Source organism: Ictidomys tridecemlineatus, chromosome 1 (genome assembly GCF_052094955.1).
Source record: "Ictidomys tridecemlineatus isolate mIctTri1 chromosome 1, mIctTri1.hap1, whole genome shotgun sequence".
NCBI lineage: Eukaryota > Metazoa > Chordata > Mammalia > Rodentia > Sciuridae > Ictidomys > Ictidomys tridecemlineatus.
In genome coordinates this window covers 27,389,709-27,406,118 of record NC_135477.1, presented here as the reverse complement: position 1 = coordinate 27,406,118, position 16,410 = coordinate 27,389,709, and the positions used below count along the sequence as shown (strand labels likewise).

The window sequence follows — 16,410 nt, the reverse complement described above, 5'->3', positions numbered from 1 at the left end:
CTGAAACCTAGTATGAATAGGTTTGGCTGATTTTGCTCAGGGTTGTGCATCAAGTGCATCTGGAGAAAAATTTGAATGTAATTGTAGACAAGCATTTAAAGAGCAGTTAAAATGTTTTTTGGAATATGGACTTCTATATTTGCTTCAACATGAAATTGAGATATAGCAAATAAAAAGAGAGAAATGGTCTCAATTTGACCGGCTGACTGGAAACCTCAGAACTTAGCCCTGAGAGCTATTAATCAGATAAGCATTGCAAGTTTTTGTAAAGAATCCTGCTTAACAAATGCCTGAGGGCATATGGGTTTATTAAAGGAAGCATTGTCCAAATGAAACTGTCAAAGAAAGTTTTACAAGAAAATACCAATGAGAAAGTTTGGGGGTTAAAATGTAGGTTTCTTTTCTGTTTTATGACAGTAGTTATTTACATCCTCTAATTTTAGAGATTGTTTCAATGAACTTTTGAGTTTTAAGTTATAATTAGTTATAATTATAAGTTGTAATATAGTTCATAAACTATTAGTTTATGAAATAGTGATAGTAGTAATTCTATTTCTGCTCAAAAGCACACATTTTTGGAGAACATCAAAGTTTGAAATATACATAGATTTAGAACTCTCAGAAGACAATTTCAAGAAGTTTTTTAAAAAATTCCAAAATATTTGTTGAGTTCTTTCCATTTCTACCTTATTTTAATCATTGAGCAGGGCTGTCAAATAATAAAAATATCTGATATTTGTATAATTTTGTGGTCAATCCCAACTTGAAGTAGAGTGAGGATTTAGAGACAGAGAAAAAACAGAAATGAGAATAGAAGAAGAAGAAGTGACAAGTTAGCAAACCACTTATATTAACACTGTAGTGGAGGGAAAAAGCAATAGTCATGAGAGACTGAATCTACAAACTAGAAAACTGGCAGATTATAAATAGCAACTAGAACCTGCCCCACACACTTGGCAGCAGAACCTGATCAATGACTGTCAGCTTCTCTATTTTCTTTTTATTTTTTGCCATTCTCACCTCTAACTTAGGACCAACTAGAGACAGCCAAATATGCTCCCCCTAACCAATCACAAAGATGCCTGCTCCTAGTTAGCTTTCAGCTTCCCCATACTAATGCTCCCAATTAAAGTTATACATGAACACCTCCCTCCACCTGTCCTTCTCTATTAAGCTCCCTCACTTCCCTGATAGCCTTTGAGTCTCTGCCAAATTCAAGTGACAGTGACAGACTCCTGATTATGGCCAAATTTGAGTAAAATACCCTTTGTTCTCATTTGAGTGCTCTTCACCCCTCAAAACATTTATTTCTTCATTTATTATACATTAGTCCTGTTGTATATGCCAGATAGTGGCCAGCTTTGGGAATATGAAGAGGCAGACAGTCCTGCCCCTAAGGATATTCTGGCTATCGGGACAAACAGACACATAGATATAATTGTAATTCAAAGTGGTAAGGGGAACCATAGGTATGTATAAAAGAAGTGTAGGTCAGGTAAGTCTTTTAGAAGATGACCCTTAAGACAAATGACAAGGGATAAGCTGAGTTGGTCTGGCTAACAGGCAGAGAAGGGGTGCGTGGAGAGAGTTATTGAAGGTAGGCGACGGGTTGCAGAAGATGCGATTGGGCCGGGTCATGGAAGGATGAAAACGTGACAGGTTGCGAAAATCTTTTTTTTTAAAATTTTTTATTTTACATGACTTTATTTTATATTTAGAACCATTTTATGCTTTAGTTTTTTTAAAAAAGACTCACTCTTGCTTTTAATATTTCTAAAAGCATTTTAACCAAAATCTTGATTTAGGAAGACTTAAGACATTGTGCATTACTTTAAATATTTTCATTCTTTCAATAACTACTAAAAATAAGTTCACAATTAGGGTTTCAAATGTCAGGTTGCGAAAATCTTAAGTCTTTATGTTGTCCAAGCGACTCCTTCGGGGAAATAAGAGAGGACTGGGGAAAGCAAAGAAGACTAAAAACATTTAGATTCTTAAGCTCCAGGAGGGCAGAGACCCAAAAGCTCGTAATGGGTGGCACACGTATTGAAAGCATTTTGAATGGATGACCACAAGTACTTTAATGAAGACATCGTCTAGGATTTATGTTTTCCCATGCGACAGGACATCACTTTTGGTGGGCTATAGGGAAGGTTTGGGAGAACAGCCATTCTGTCAGGGAAGGATGGTGGGCACGAAACCTCCAATGGGTTGTGGGCATGGGATGCACTTCTGTCGCGAACACCCTGAGACCCACCAACCCGAGCACTAGGTCCTAGGAACAGCTGTGGAGAGTGACCCGTAGTGAACTCGCGCCACCGTGAGGGCAGGCCACACAGCATCTCCCGGCATCTTTCACCTGTGCGCCCATCGCCCGCCTTTCCAGGCGGAGACTCAACACGACGCCTTTCCGATTGGACGTGGCTGGAAATCCCGGGGCGGGCATTAGATGCTGTGCGCTCCTGGGGATTGGCCATTCTGGCGGATGGACGTGCTGCCGGCGCAGCGGGTTCGCCCTTCGCTCTGGCTGCGTAGGGGGCGGGCCCGTCTCCCGGGTCCCATGTCACTCATTGGCTCCGTGCGGTTTCCTTGGGGACGTGGCGCCGCCGCCGGCACGGGCCCTTCTTCCGGCTGGGCTGGAGGCTGTAGGAGCAGCTGTGGACACGGCGGATCCGAGCGGTGCAGAGGGACCGGCGGGCCGCTCGATCCCGTGAGTGGGAATGCGGGAGAGCTGCAGGACCGGGGGAGACGGGGAGAGGAAATGGGGACCCTCTCTTCTTGGGGATTGCAAATTCCTCGAAGACGGAGCTGGCCCACGGGAACGCTCCACTTCCAGATCTACCCGGATAGGGGGTCCTCTGGGCCTGAGGAATGAGAGAGGACAGACACGGAGTGGGAGCCGGGGAATGGGTGGGAGATGTGGAATTCTCGTGAGGGTCTAGTCTCGTGGGCACTGCTGGAGGTAAGCCTGAAACCCAACCAACTCTTTCCAGGCTGCAGACATAGGAGATGCCTGGGACAAGGAATCCACCTTCTCAGGTCAAAAGAAAAAGGAGGTGACAGACCACTGAAGGGAACCCATGGCTAGGTAAGGCTGCACACTTTCTCCCTGATTGGGGACTTCAATGGAGGATGGCAGGAGGACCGTGGGGAGGGGATCCTGAGACAATTATCTATGAGGTCTGCCCTGAGGCTGCACCTGGACTTTGCTTCCTGTCCAAGAGTATGCAAAGATGGTCAAAGCTGTGTTTTTTTTGAAGGCAGGTGCAATAGAGAATTTTCATCCCGTGACGCTAGGATTGTAGAGGGAGTTTGTTCTCTCAGCTCTGAAAAGTGCTAGATTGTAATATTCTTTCAGATTTCCATCTGAGTGAAGCTAAATGTACCTTGAGGAAGTTAAACTGGCATTGTTTTTTGAATCACTATAGAAAGTGAACTTCACAATTGAACACAGTTATCCATATATTATAATTCTCTGAAACTTTTTTTTTAAAAAAAGATAAATGTAGATCTACATAACCCAATATGGGACGGTTGCAAAAGAGAGTGAAGGAAAGAAGCAGAACCATTTTTTGTGCTACCATTTTTGTAAGACCAAGGGAATGGGCACACACACACACACACAGATATTACCACATGTATTGCTATGTATTTATGCCTGTGTAGCCATAGACTATTCCTGGAAAGATACATTGAAAGGCCGTAGCAGTGGTTACCTCTTAGAGAGAGAGGTGGTAGAGTCAGATCAAAAGATTCACTTTTCACTAAATTTTGAACTGTTTTATTTATTTATTTACCACGTGAATATATAACTTATTAAAACATTTAAAAAGTAAGTTGAGTAATTTTTCTGACTATCCAGTTTCTTGTCAGCGTCCCTGGTGGTAATGTTGTAGTTGGTCTGATTCTCCAGTGTTATAAGTTCCTACAGGAGCTTGGTGATCTTTTCATTAATATGAGATTAATTCTTTGAATTGCACACAAAAGTACAGAGTTTGGAAAGAGAAGATAAGACTTTTCTGATTTGCATAGAAGCACCATGAACAATATAGGTCCTTTTTTAAAATTTGAGATTAAAACAATAGACTTTTTCTTGGCTTTTTTTTTCTTTATTAGGAGGGCTTTTATCCAATTTAAAACCCATTTTAAGCACTCAATCTTGGAGACTTTTCAGGCTTAATTTATGTTTTTCTCATTTCAGGATCAGTTTTTCCTACCTCTGCCCAGCTTCCTGGTACTTCACTGTGCCCACAGTGAGCCCATTTCTCCGTCAGCGGGTAGCATTCCTGGGGCTCTTCTTCATATCCTGTCTCCTTTTACTTATGTTAATCATGGACTTTCGACATTGGGGTGCATCATTACCAAGAGATAGGCAGTATGAAAGGTGAGTCAGCTTTACATCACTGAGCTGCGTTGGCACTGAAGTCATTGACATTTTGATAAGCTGTTTAACATACTACTACCTTTGGCCCTTTGGGGGGATATTGTACTTTTAATAGTAAAGATTGCATGTTATTTATTATTTAAGAAAAATCTTAGGCTCCATTTTGTCTGTGTTCAGTTTTAATTCAGAAATGCTGATACTGCCTTTTAATCATGAAAGGCATCTTTCTGTTTTCTTGTTTTGGTGGGCTGACTTACTGGGTGCATAAATGTTTAGGATTTTTGTGCATCCTTGATGAATTGATCCCTGTACTGTTAAATGATTCTCTTTGTCCTTGATTATATTGTTTGCTCTGAAAGCTACTAATCTGGTATTATTACAACTGCTTCAGCTTTCTTTTGATTAATGTTAGCATGATTGATCTTTAGTTTGTGCTCTTAATTTTAGCCTATATTTGTCTTAGTATTTAAAGTGGGCTGCTCCTAGTTACTGTTTAGTTCAGCCTCACTTTTTATCCAGTCTGACAATCTCTGCTTTTTAAAAAATATTTATTTTTTAGTTGTAGTTGGACATAGTACCTTTATTTTTATTTATTTATTTTTATGTGATGCTGAGGATCGAACCCAGGGCCTCACATGTGCTAGGCAAGTGCTGTACCACTGAGCCACAACCCCAGCCCCAATCTCTGCTTTTTAATTGGGGTGTTTAGGCCACTTACACTTAATTATTAATTGAGTTTAATCTGTATTGCTGTTTGTTTTCTATTTGTCACATTTTTTTCATGTTTCCTCTTTTTTTTTCAATTTTTTTTTTTAGTTGTTGATAGACCTTTATTTTATTTATTTATATGTGGTGCTGAGTGCCTCAGTCTTGGCTGGGCACAAGATCACGAGCTACCACACACCTTTGTAGATTGAAACAGCAATTCTTTATTCCCGATCTCACACCGGCCTCTACACAAACACGTTCTGGGGAAATCCGAGTTCTGCCCGTCAATTCACATCCCAAAATACTTTCTCAATTCCACAGGAACTCAGGCAGCAGGAACGCCCTATACCCAGCAGCAATAACCTTAAACCTGGAACTTGCCTAAACCCAGATTGTCTTAAACCCAAATTATCTTAAACCAGGATACTTCCTAAAACCTGCAGGATACACCTTAAACCTGGATCCACCCTGGTCCTTGAGCAGGGTCACCTTTCTCAAAGACACATGCAGTGTCACAGCAAATTTCCATTTAACATGGGGTACGCTGGCAAGGAAATTTCGATGCGTCATTCCTACTTGGCAATGGCCCTCAGCATCTGAGAACCGAACCCAGGGCCTCACACATGCCAGGCAAATGCTGTACCACTGAGCCCCAGCCCCAGCCCTTTCCTCTTTTCTTTTTTTAAAATTGAGTGTATATTTTTTTCTGATTACATTTTATCTCTTTTGTTTTCTTAAAAGATATAACTCTTTTTTAAAGTGATTGCTTTAGGTTTTATAGTATACATCGTGAACTTACCAGAGTCTATTAAAGTAATATCACACCTCTTCACAAATATTATAACAACCTAACAGTAGTATACTTTCATTCCTCCATTCCCCTGAGTCTCTGTGCTACAGCTGTCGTACATTGTATTTCTTACGTATAACTTCCACATATGTTGTTATTATCTTTGCTTTAAACAGTCAATTATCTTTTAAAGAGATTTTTAAAAATAAGAAAAAAAAGACTTGAATATTTACCCATGTATTTACTATTTCTGGGTTCTTCATTTTTTTTGTACAGATCTGTATTTCCATCTGGTGTCATTTCCCTTTTTTTCTAAAGAATTTTCTTTCAATTTTTAGCAGAGTAAGTCTGCAGGTGATGAATTTCTTCAATTTTTGTATGACAGAAGAAATCCTTATTTTGTTTTCCTTTTAAAAGAAATATTCATTGGTTGTAGAACTCTAGGTCAATTGGTTTTTTTCTTTGATTATTTTAAAGATGATGCTCTCTTGACTTTTGGCTGGCATTCTTCTTGTGGAGAAGTCTGCTGTCATTTTTGTCTTTCATCTTTCTGTATATGTTTTTTTTCCTCTGACAGCATTTAAGATTTTCTTTCTTTTCCTTCCCTTTATTTCTTCCTTCTTTTCCATCTTTCTTTTGACTGAGGATTGAACCCAGGGGTGGGTGCTTTACCACTGAGCTACATCCCCAGTCCTTTTAATTTTTTTTATATTGAGACACTAAGTTGCTGAGACTGGCCTTAAGCTTGCTATCCTCCTGCTCCAGCCTCCTAAGTCACTATGATACATGTGTACACCACTGTGCCCAGCCTTTTAAGATTTTCTTTTCTTTCTATAGGCACCAGAGATTAAACTCAAGGCACTTAACCACTGAGCCATATCTCCAGCCCTTTTTTATTTTGAGACAGGATCTCGCTACATTGCTTAGGGCCCCACTAAGTTGCCGAGGCTCACCTAGAATGTGTGATCCTCTTGTCTCAGTTTCCCAAGCTGCTGGGATTACAGGTGTGCACCACTGTGACCGGCTAAGATTTTCTTTTTATCACTGGTTTTAAGCAATTGGATCATGATGTGCTTTGTTATAGTTTCCTAAATAATTTGTGATTCTTATTTGGGAGAAACATTTGCTGAGAACTTGCTGTGTGCATGGTGATACAAAGATAAAGTGTGGTCCTTGGATTTTTGGATCTACGGATTTGTAGTTTTTAATCAAATTTGGAAAAAGTTTGCCAGTTATTTCTAAATATATTTTTCTTTCCTCCCAGTTCTCCTTTGGGGACTCCAGTTGCATATATATGGAGCCATGTAATATTTTCCACAGCTCACTGATTATCTTTTTTCCCCCCCAGTAGGGTTTTTTTTCCCTGTGTTTGATTTGGATATTTTATTGCTGTGTTTTCAAGTTCATTAGCACTTTTCTTCTGTAGTCTAATCTACTGTTAATTCTACCTGGTGAAAACTGAATACCTTTTTTCATGGAAAACTCATCTGAGTTACTTGACATTCTTTCAGTGCCATACCAATTGCACAGAAGATCTGCATTCTTTTATTTTTTATTTTTTGCATTCTTTTATAACAGTGATTTATTTATTTGTCTTTTTTTTGTGGTTAGTTTCTGCAGAAGCTACAAAATTAAATGATGGCATGTTGTGTTCATCATCTTCAAAATGAATTTCTAATTTATTTTAGAATTTTCTTTTCCTTATTGCTCCTCAGATATGTATCAGGAGACTTCAGGCAGCAAGTAACAGCCAAAACTGACTTAAATAATAAAAAAGTTTATTGGCTTACAAAACCAGAAGTCCAGGGATAGAGGGACCACAAGTTCAACATTGGCTAGCAAGATGGGAATCTCTGTCTCCTCTCTATTTTCCACAAAGTCAGCTAGTTTAATGGTTGCAAAACAGCAGTCAGTAGCAAGCAAAGCAACATGCATCCTCACTCATGTCCTGTGGGCGAGAGGAACAGGTGCTCCATGGCCCTCTTCTGAGAATGAACTACCTTCCCATAAACCTTGAGCAACCCTTTCCTTGAATCTCTTTTGGTCAGAATTGAGACACATGCCTACTCTTCTTTTCGTTTTTGGGTGAATCTGTCCCCAGTATGTGTTTTCTATTAATTCTTGTCATTAATTCATTAAATAAAACTTTATTGAGCAGCCACTGTGTGGAGGTGATAATAGACATGAGGACAGGGAGACTTTGGTACCTTTCCTCAAGAAGCTCATGTTTCCCACCTTTCCTTCTGTAGCAGCGCTATTCATTTGTATTGTCTGAATCTTCCTTTCCTGAAGAGGAAGCACTGTTTGGGTGACTATAGTACTCAACAGTTGGCTTTAAGAAACCTGTTAACATTGGAGACCTAAATCCATAAGTTTAGTTTCTTTAATGCTTATTGGGATTTTCTTGACAAACCTAAGTACATTTTCTCACAGGAAAACAACATGGTCTAATTATGGAATTCCATATAGATTAGTTTATATGGCCAGAGAGACAATTAGGGAGTGAGTAGTGAGCTGTATAAATGGAGATGTAGATCAGGCTGGGTCTCCTAAGCCATTTTAGGGGGTTAGATATCATCCTAAGGATAGAGGGGAGGCTCTAAAAGATTTTTGAGAGTATTTTGATCTGACTTGCTTTTTGAAGAAAGCTCACTTTGGTGGCATTGTGAAGAATGAATTGGAGGGGAATAAAAGATAAAACAGAGAGACTAATTGGAATACTTCAATAGAGATGATGGTGTCCAGAACTTGGGTGGCAGAAACATGGATTGAGAGAAGTAAAAATATTTGAACCACAAGTGGGAGGAAGAGTGATTCAGTAGGTTTTTTTGTTTGTTTTGTTTTGTTTTGTGTGTGTGGTATTGGGCACCAAACCCAGGGCCTTGTGCATTGTAGGCTGACACTACACTGCTGAGCCATGCCACTGGACCCTGATCTGATAGTTATTATTTTCCACAGTATGCCAAGTGACCAGATTCAATAAATACTTATTAGGTTGAATTAACTGAAACAGCTGCAGAGCTGAGGAGCACACAGACTGCACATTGTAATGTCGTTATCCAAGTGTTAATATCCTGTAAGACTCTTGCACAGTAGCCAGCAGCCAGCAGCCACGTAGCCTAGGACTCGTTGTTATTTGCTGAGAGCCATTGCCAAGTAGGAATGACGCATCGAAATTCCCTTGCCAGCGTACCCCATGTTGCTTAGAGGAAGGACTCGTGGAAATGGACATTTGAAGTGACATTGCATGTATGTTTGAGAAAGGTGACCCTGCTCAAGGATCAGAGTGGATCCGAGTTTATGGAGGATCCTACTGGATTAGGGCGGATCCAGGTTTAGGGTGTATCCTGCAGGTTTTAGGGAGTATCCCGCTCCTTGGTTCAGGGCGTTCCCGGTTTAGGACAATCTGGGTTTAGGGCGGTTCCAGGTTTAAGGTTATTCCTGCTGGGAATAGGGCATATCCTGCTGCCTGAGTTCCCCGTTGAGTTCTCGTGGAATTCAGAAAGTATTTGGGATTCAAAGCCTGGTGGATTTGGCTGCAGAACTTGGATTTCCCCAGAACATGTTTGTAGAGGGCCGGTGTGAGTTCGGGAATAAAGAATTGCTGTTTGAATCTACAAAGCTGTGAGTGGCTCGTGATCTTGTGCCCAGCCAGACTGCGTCAGTTATTAATGAAAGGTTATGTACATATTGTCACAGATTACCATATCTCATTAAACTTCACTCATGAATCATGTAGGAGGTAAACATTTGCTGACAGCTTGATATGCATGAAATTGTTAGGCACTGGGGTACAAAGATGAATAAAACGTGGCTTCTGAACTCATGGTTCATGATCTAATTACAGAGACAGACTTGAAGGAATAATTATTTCCCAGTGAGATAATAGTTTATATGCAGCTGTGTAGAATCAGGAGCAAAGAATTAGAAAGTGTACATAGGTAGGAATCGGGAACAAAGTTAAGAATCAGAAATTTGTCAGAAGAGGCCCATGAGGAACCAAATTTGATATCACTAAGCTCATGTCCTAAAAGTACATGTATTTTACTGATAAGATAGTCTATATTACATAAAACCTGCTTACTTTTCTTGTACACACAGTTTTATTCATATGGTTCTCTCTTAATGTAACAGAATAATATCACATTGGAATATGCAGGTGAGGTGAGGTGTGTCAATAGCTGTAGGCACACTGATGGTAACAGTTAGTAATATCTGATATCCTGAGGGTGAGGAAACCCAATTTCTACAGACAATTTCTGTAGTGGTAAGTAGTTCTATGTATTCAGTTAAACATAGTCTAATAATTTATGTTAATATTGATATTAAATAATTGATTTTTAATCTTTGCATATCTAAATCATTTGAGGACCATTACCAAATGAAAATAGTAGGGCATTTTGTTGAGGGAATTCTAATATGCAGCCTAGGTTGAGAATCATTTGCTGTAAGGAGGAGGTATTGTGGTGTAGGGGAAAGAAGATTGGTTTAGAGCTAATTAGCCCTAATCATTTGCTAGTCTGGTGACAGGGGGCTCCTTACAAGTTCTGGAATCTCATTTTCTTTATGTATGAAGTTGGAGTAAAAATAGCTGCTTCTTACTCCTGTCATTTGTATTTTTAAAAGAGGATAACATCTAGGACTGTCTAGTACATTGATTGACTAATTTATTTTTTGTGGCATCTGCTACTGCTTAAGCACTGGGAACACTAGCTTATGATCAAATGATCAAGCAGGTAACTAGGAATTAATGGAAATACCTATCACCTTAGTTCAACAGCTTAAAATATTTTTAAGGCAGGTGCTTATAGTTTTGATTTTTGTATTACTACAAATATAACCATTTTTTTCCTGCTTAAACTGTTCTGAATTCACATGATTAAATTTTTATCAGTATTTTGTGGTGATGCATGGAATGTGCTATGCTTCCAGGAACACGCTTACAAATATCTTCACAGATGCAAGTTTGAAAACCTTAGATCATGAAAATGTGCCCAGAGGAATTTTGCATTCATTCTTCTGTGGTTTTGATAAATAAGGCATTTATTTAGTTAGATGTGATAGTTTCTCTTGCACATTGCATTTTTGTGTTTTAATATGTGTGAAAGAAGTTAATGTTTAAAAATATTTTAATTTAATTATTTTTGTATTAAAAACATTTTTATTTGAATTCTTTTCAGATATTGGTGAAATTTAGCAAATCTCTTCTCAGGTAATATGATTCATGACTTTAGAAGCCTGTGTGTTTTTTCCTTTAGTAGTTTCAAAATCATATATATATATTTTTAATTGTGAACAAAAACCACATTGCTTCTGAAGAAGGAAGCAAGAGATTTGCATCAGAATTGCAATTTGGGGCATCAGTAAGCCTAGAAATCTAAAGCTTTTTTGTTTTGTATTTTTCAATACAAATAATTGACTATAATGGCCAAGATTTTACTTTTTAGAACAGTTTTAGTTTTACAGCTTCTTGAAGCTGAAAGTACAAAGATTTCTCATACATGCCCTGTCCCCCATATAAGTAGAAGTGTTATGTTTTTAAGATTTTTGTGTGTGTGTGTTGGGCTGGGGTTGTGGATCAGTGGTAGAGTGCTTGCCTAGCATGTGTGAGGCCCTGGGTTCGATTCTCAGCACTGCATATAAATAAGTAAAATAAAGGTCCATTGACACTTAAAAAAATATTAAAAGAAAAAAAATTTAAAAAATAGATTTTTTTGTGTTAATGTGTATTTAAATCAATTATTTATTTAGCATGTGTTATAGATTAATCCAGACATGATCCAATGATGTATTCAGACTTAATAACATATTTATCATTTGTATATTCATTCATTTACTCACTTAATCAACAGATATTATTAAATAGCTATGCTGTGGTTATCTAATAAGTAGTCATTACCTACAGGTGATTAGTGAATTTGAAATAAACAAAAAATTCAGTTTACTTGCATTAAACACATTTCAAGTGCTCAGTGACTACATGTAGCTAGTGGCTATCCTATTGGGCAGTGTAAATAGAGAATATTTCCATCATATCAGAAAGTTCTGTTGGACAGTGCTAGGTTTACCATATTTAAGGCACTGCCCTAGGTGCTGGGTTAATTGTTAAAATTTATTTTTAGTGTAAGGGGCACTTTTAGTGTGTGTGTAAATATATATTACATACATATATAGTGATATTATATACAACACACATGTAATATATATTAAATAAACAGTAAATTATTCTTACCAAATATTCTGTATATTTAGCACATTTTTTAAGCCTTAATGTTTATTTATTTATTTATTTTTTTTTAAAGAGAGAGTGAGAGACAGAGGGGGACAGAGAGAGAGAGAGAGAGAGAATTTTAACATTTATTTTTTTTTTTCTTAGTTCTTGGCGGACCCAACATCTTTGTTGGTATGTGGTGCTGCTGAGGATCGAACCCGGGCCGCACGCATGCTAGGCGAGCGCGCTACCGCTTGAGCCACATCCCCAGCCCAAGCCTTAATATTTAATATTGTTTACTTTTCAGTAGCCTCACTACTGTCTTCATTAGAGAGTAAAATTTTGTCTGGTTGAACTATTGGTCTGAAGACTTTCTTTTGTAGCTGTGGAAAAATTGTACCTTCATCTTCCTTTGCTATCTATCTGAGAATAACTGAGTGAGAGGTTCTATGTCTGTGATTGGCTCAGTACCAGCCTTCTTTAATTTTGTTTTAAAAAAGTCAGAAAGGGGCATTACTTTTGGTTAGGATAAAAATGATAAGCTTAGGATACGCAGATAAAAATTAAGATTTTTTTTGGTGTGTGTGTGTGTGTGTGTGTGTGTGTACTGGAGATTGAACCCAGGGGTTCTCTAACACCCAAGCTACATCCCCATCCCCAGCCCTTTTTATTTTTCTATTTAGAGACAGGGTCTCACTAAGTTGCTGAGGCTGGCCTTGGATAATCCTGCCTTGGCTTCTTGAGTTGCTGAGATTCCAGGCATGCACCACTGCACCTGGAAGTGTTCTCATGTAGAGCAATTTAGAGATTTTTTGCTGGCATGACAGAAAGCATCTGTTCACATTCATTCATTTACTTGATCTTAATGGTGTTTTTAGAGTTTATAAGCAGGGCTTTAAATTATAAATGTTCCTGTCTGCTCTGATTAATCTTGTTAGGAGGTAAGCAGTAACCTTACAAGATGTTTTTCTGGATGTGTATTACTGTCATCATTCATGTGCAGTTACTTTAGTACTAATGTCATTATATTTGGTTCTAAGTCCTGAATAGTGGTTGAAAAGTATAACATTTAACAAAGAGCTGGTAGACCCACACTGATGGGGTACTCATTTATTGACTTTTGGTACATCACTGAGTTCTATTGGAACGCTGAAAGTGATATAATTAATGTTGATTTTGTAAGCTAGGTAATGGTTTGGTCAGTTACAACACTAATGCTGTTAATGTTTTTAGGATAATGGCAGCGAAAAGCTTTTGTTTTCCAGTTCTACTTGGGGTGATTATTTGTGGATGGATAACTTTCTTTTAATTTACTCAGCAGTGACTAATGGAAAATTGTTTTTCTCAAAGGGAAAGAGTGCATGTATGTATATGTACATGACATGGGGGAGGGTGAGTATATGATGGTGGATCAGACCTCTCTTTGGAAGGTGGATGTGAGGGATTGCAAAGCTTTTGGAACTTTTCTCCTGGGCTATAAGTCTTCTTTATAGATTGGTTTAGTGCAGCATTAGGAAAGCAAGAGGGTCCAGCAGTTCAAATAATTGACTATAATGGCCAAGTTGTGGGCTGCAAATCATAAATAGAAAAATCCAGGAAAGGATAAGTGATCCATACAGAGATGAAGACTGTTGGGTGGTTGTAAAGTATAAGGAGACTAAAGGGTCTAAAGAGGGCAGAGTTCCAGAAAGAGGTAATTCTGTTAACTCCCAAAGGGGAAAATTGTTCTTCAGTTACTCATTTGTACACAAAACAAGAAAAATGGAGACTTTCTGCTTCCTGCAGTGACTTATCAAAAGAATCATCTGGGACACAGCAGAAATGCCATCTGGTTCTTTCTATCTGCCTTGTAATCTAATGACAGCTGATTTTTTTTTTTTTTTTGCCATTATACATGAAGACTTCTAAGGGAAGAGAAAGCAAAGTTAAGTTGTATAGAGGTATAAAGTTAGAGGTATAAAGTTGCTTATTTTGGCAGAAATCAGAAAGTGTAACAGGATACTTTGGAAAGTCACTGAAATGTTCTAAAAGACCAATCGATTTTGAATATACCAGCTGTTCAAAGACAGGGAGGAGTTACCAAGAAACCAACAGCATCATGTTGTGAGCTCTAGGACACAATGAGTATTGATTGATAAGTCTTAGGCAGAGAAATGTGAGGAACACTGTGGCAAATATCAAGATTCTGCAGATAAGGTACCTGATCTTGAGAAACCTCTAGGAGAGGGTCTAACAAATGTGAAAGAAATCTTCAGGGCTCATACTGCAATATAAACTGACTACTAAAAGGGAATAATGACATGCTGCCATTTTGAACAGAAGAAACAGGCCTTTTCAAATTGTTGTGGATATTAAAAGAGTCAGCATTGTTAAATAGAAGTGCCTTAGGACTGGGAAAAGGGGAAGGAATAGTTAGAAAAGCTGATGGATGTTAAGAAGAAAAATAAAATTGCCAAGTGTTTATCGACTCCTGGGGGTACTTGAGACCCTTTCAAGGAGCTTGTGAGGCCAAAACTATTCCCATAATAATATTAAGATCTTATTTACTTTTTTATTGTGGTAAAAAACATACAATTTATCATCTTAACCTTTTTTTTTTTTTTTTTGTATTGAGGATTGAACGCAGTGGCACTTTACCACTGCACCACATCCTCAGCCTCTTAATCACCACCATGCCCTACTCATCTTAACCATTTTTAAGTGTGCAGTTCAGCAGAGTTAAGTATGTTTATATTGTGGTGAAACAGTTCCCAGAACTTTTTCATCTTGCAAATCTGGAACTTTACACTATTAAACAACTTCCCTTTTCTCCTTTCTGCCAGCCACTTGTCTCTACCATTTTACTTTCTGTTTCTATTAATTGTACTACTTTAGATACATCATGTAAGTGGAATCGTACAGTATTTATCTTTTCATGACTAGCATATTTCCCTTGGCATAATGTCCTAAAGCTTCATCCGTTGGTGTATGAAAGGATTTCCTTCCTTTTTAAAGATGAATAACATTCCTTTGTATGTTCATACCACATTTTGTTTATCTGTTCATCTTTTGCTGGACACTTTGGTTGCTTCCACCCCTTGACCATTGCCATTGTATTTGCCTTTTTCAACTGGCATCTGTTCTGATGGTATAAAAGCAGTGGTGAGTAAAATCAAAGTAGAGGCACCAAATCATACTAGTAGTTATTGTATTCTTCATTGTCATACGATAATAATGGGAAAAATCCAGTTCCATGTAGTATATTTTGGGGTGAGATGAGAGTAGGTATTAAGCAGTTTTGCATACAATAGTTGTCTTGATGAAAATCGCTTATGCAATTGGTTATGAGCCAAACCTAGTTGCTTTTATTATGGAACACAATTTATACTTGAAAGAAGGAATGTCAGAAAAATTAAAGTTCTCAGACTTGGAGGTTTCCTAGACATTTTCTTGAAAATGAAGTAATTGGGCATGGGTGCATGCATGCCTATAATCCTAGTGATTCAGGGGCTGGAGCAGGAAGATTGCAAGTTTGAGGCCAGCCTCAGCAACTTAATGAAACTCTGTCTCAATATAAAAAATAGAAAAGACTGGGGATATAGCTCAGTAGTAAATTGCCCCTGAATTAAAACCCTACTACCAATGAGAGAGGTGGAGAGGGGGAGGGGGGAAGGGGGGGGAAAGAACGTGTATGAAGTAAATCTTATCGAAATGAAAACAACTGTCAGAATTTATTGCCAATGATAAAATTTGAACTTGCAAGGAAAAATTAGAATTTTGGAAAACTACGGCTGCAGTTTTGAATTTGGTAACTTTCCAAGAGTTGAAAAATTTTTGAGCAAGATTGGTGCTTATATTAATGAATGTAGTTTATGACACTATAGAATGCTATGTGTCAACATTAGGAAGATTTGCATATTTTGGTGAACTAATGTTTTCCAGTATATGATGTTACAAAATCATGCTTAGGGAAAAGCCACACAAAGTGCAAGTTAAGGGATGGGTTTGTGGCTCAGTGGTAGACCATTTGCCTAGCATGTGTGAGGCAATGGGTTCAATCCTCAGTACCACCACATAAATAAGTAAATAAAGGTATTATGTCCATTGGCAACTAAAAAAATATTTAAAACAAAAACAAAGTGCAAGATAAAACAGTAGATTTTTCTTTCCCCTGGTACTGAGTATTGAACCTAGAGACACTTTGCCACTGGGATCCATCTCCAGTTCTTTTTATTTTAATTTTTTTTTTATTTTGAGACAGAATTTCATTGAGTTACTGAGACTGGCTTTGAACTTGCAATCTTGAGACACTGTGCCCCAATAAACCAAGAGATTGAA

At 38.1% G+C, this 16,410-nt stretch overlaps 1 protein-coding gene across 2 annotated transcripts in view; it reads left to right on the top strand.

The window, feature by feature from the left end:
- Positions 1 to 2,559: 2,559 nt before the first annotated feature.
- Entpd7 (ectonucleoside triphosphate diphosphohydrolase 7) overlaps positions 2,560 to 16,410 on the top strand; it is a 38,453-nt gene continuing 24,602 nt past the window's right edge. The window contains exons 1-3 of one of the 2 annotated variants that reach the window (XM_078028143.1): positions 2,560 to 2,710; positions 2,994 to 3,088; positions 4,202 to 4,384. In XM_078028143.1, coding sequence (XP_077884269.1) covers positions 3,081 to 3,088; positions 4,202 to 4,384 — 191 coding nt within the window. In that variant the 5' untranslated portion in view covers positions 2,560 to 2,710; positions 2,994 to 3,080. Of the gene's footprint in view, positions 2,711 to 2,993; positions 3,089 to 4,201; positions 4,385 to 11,062; positions 11,095 to 16,410 lie in introns of those variants that run through there. The other variant, XM_078028209.1, reaches the window with a different exon arrangement.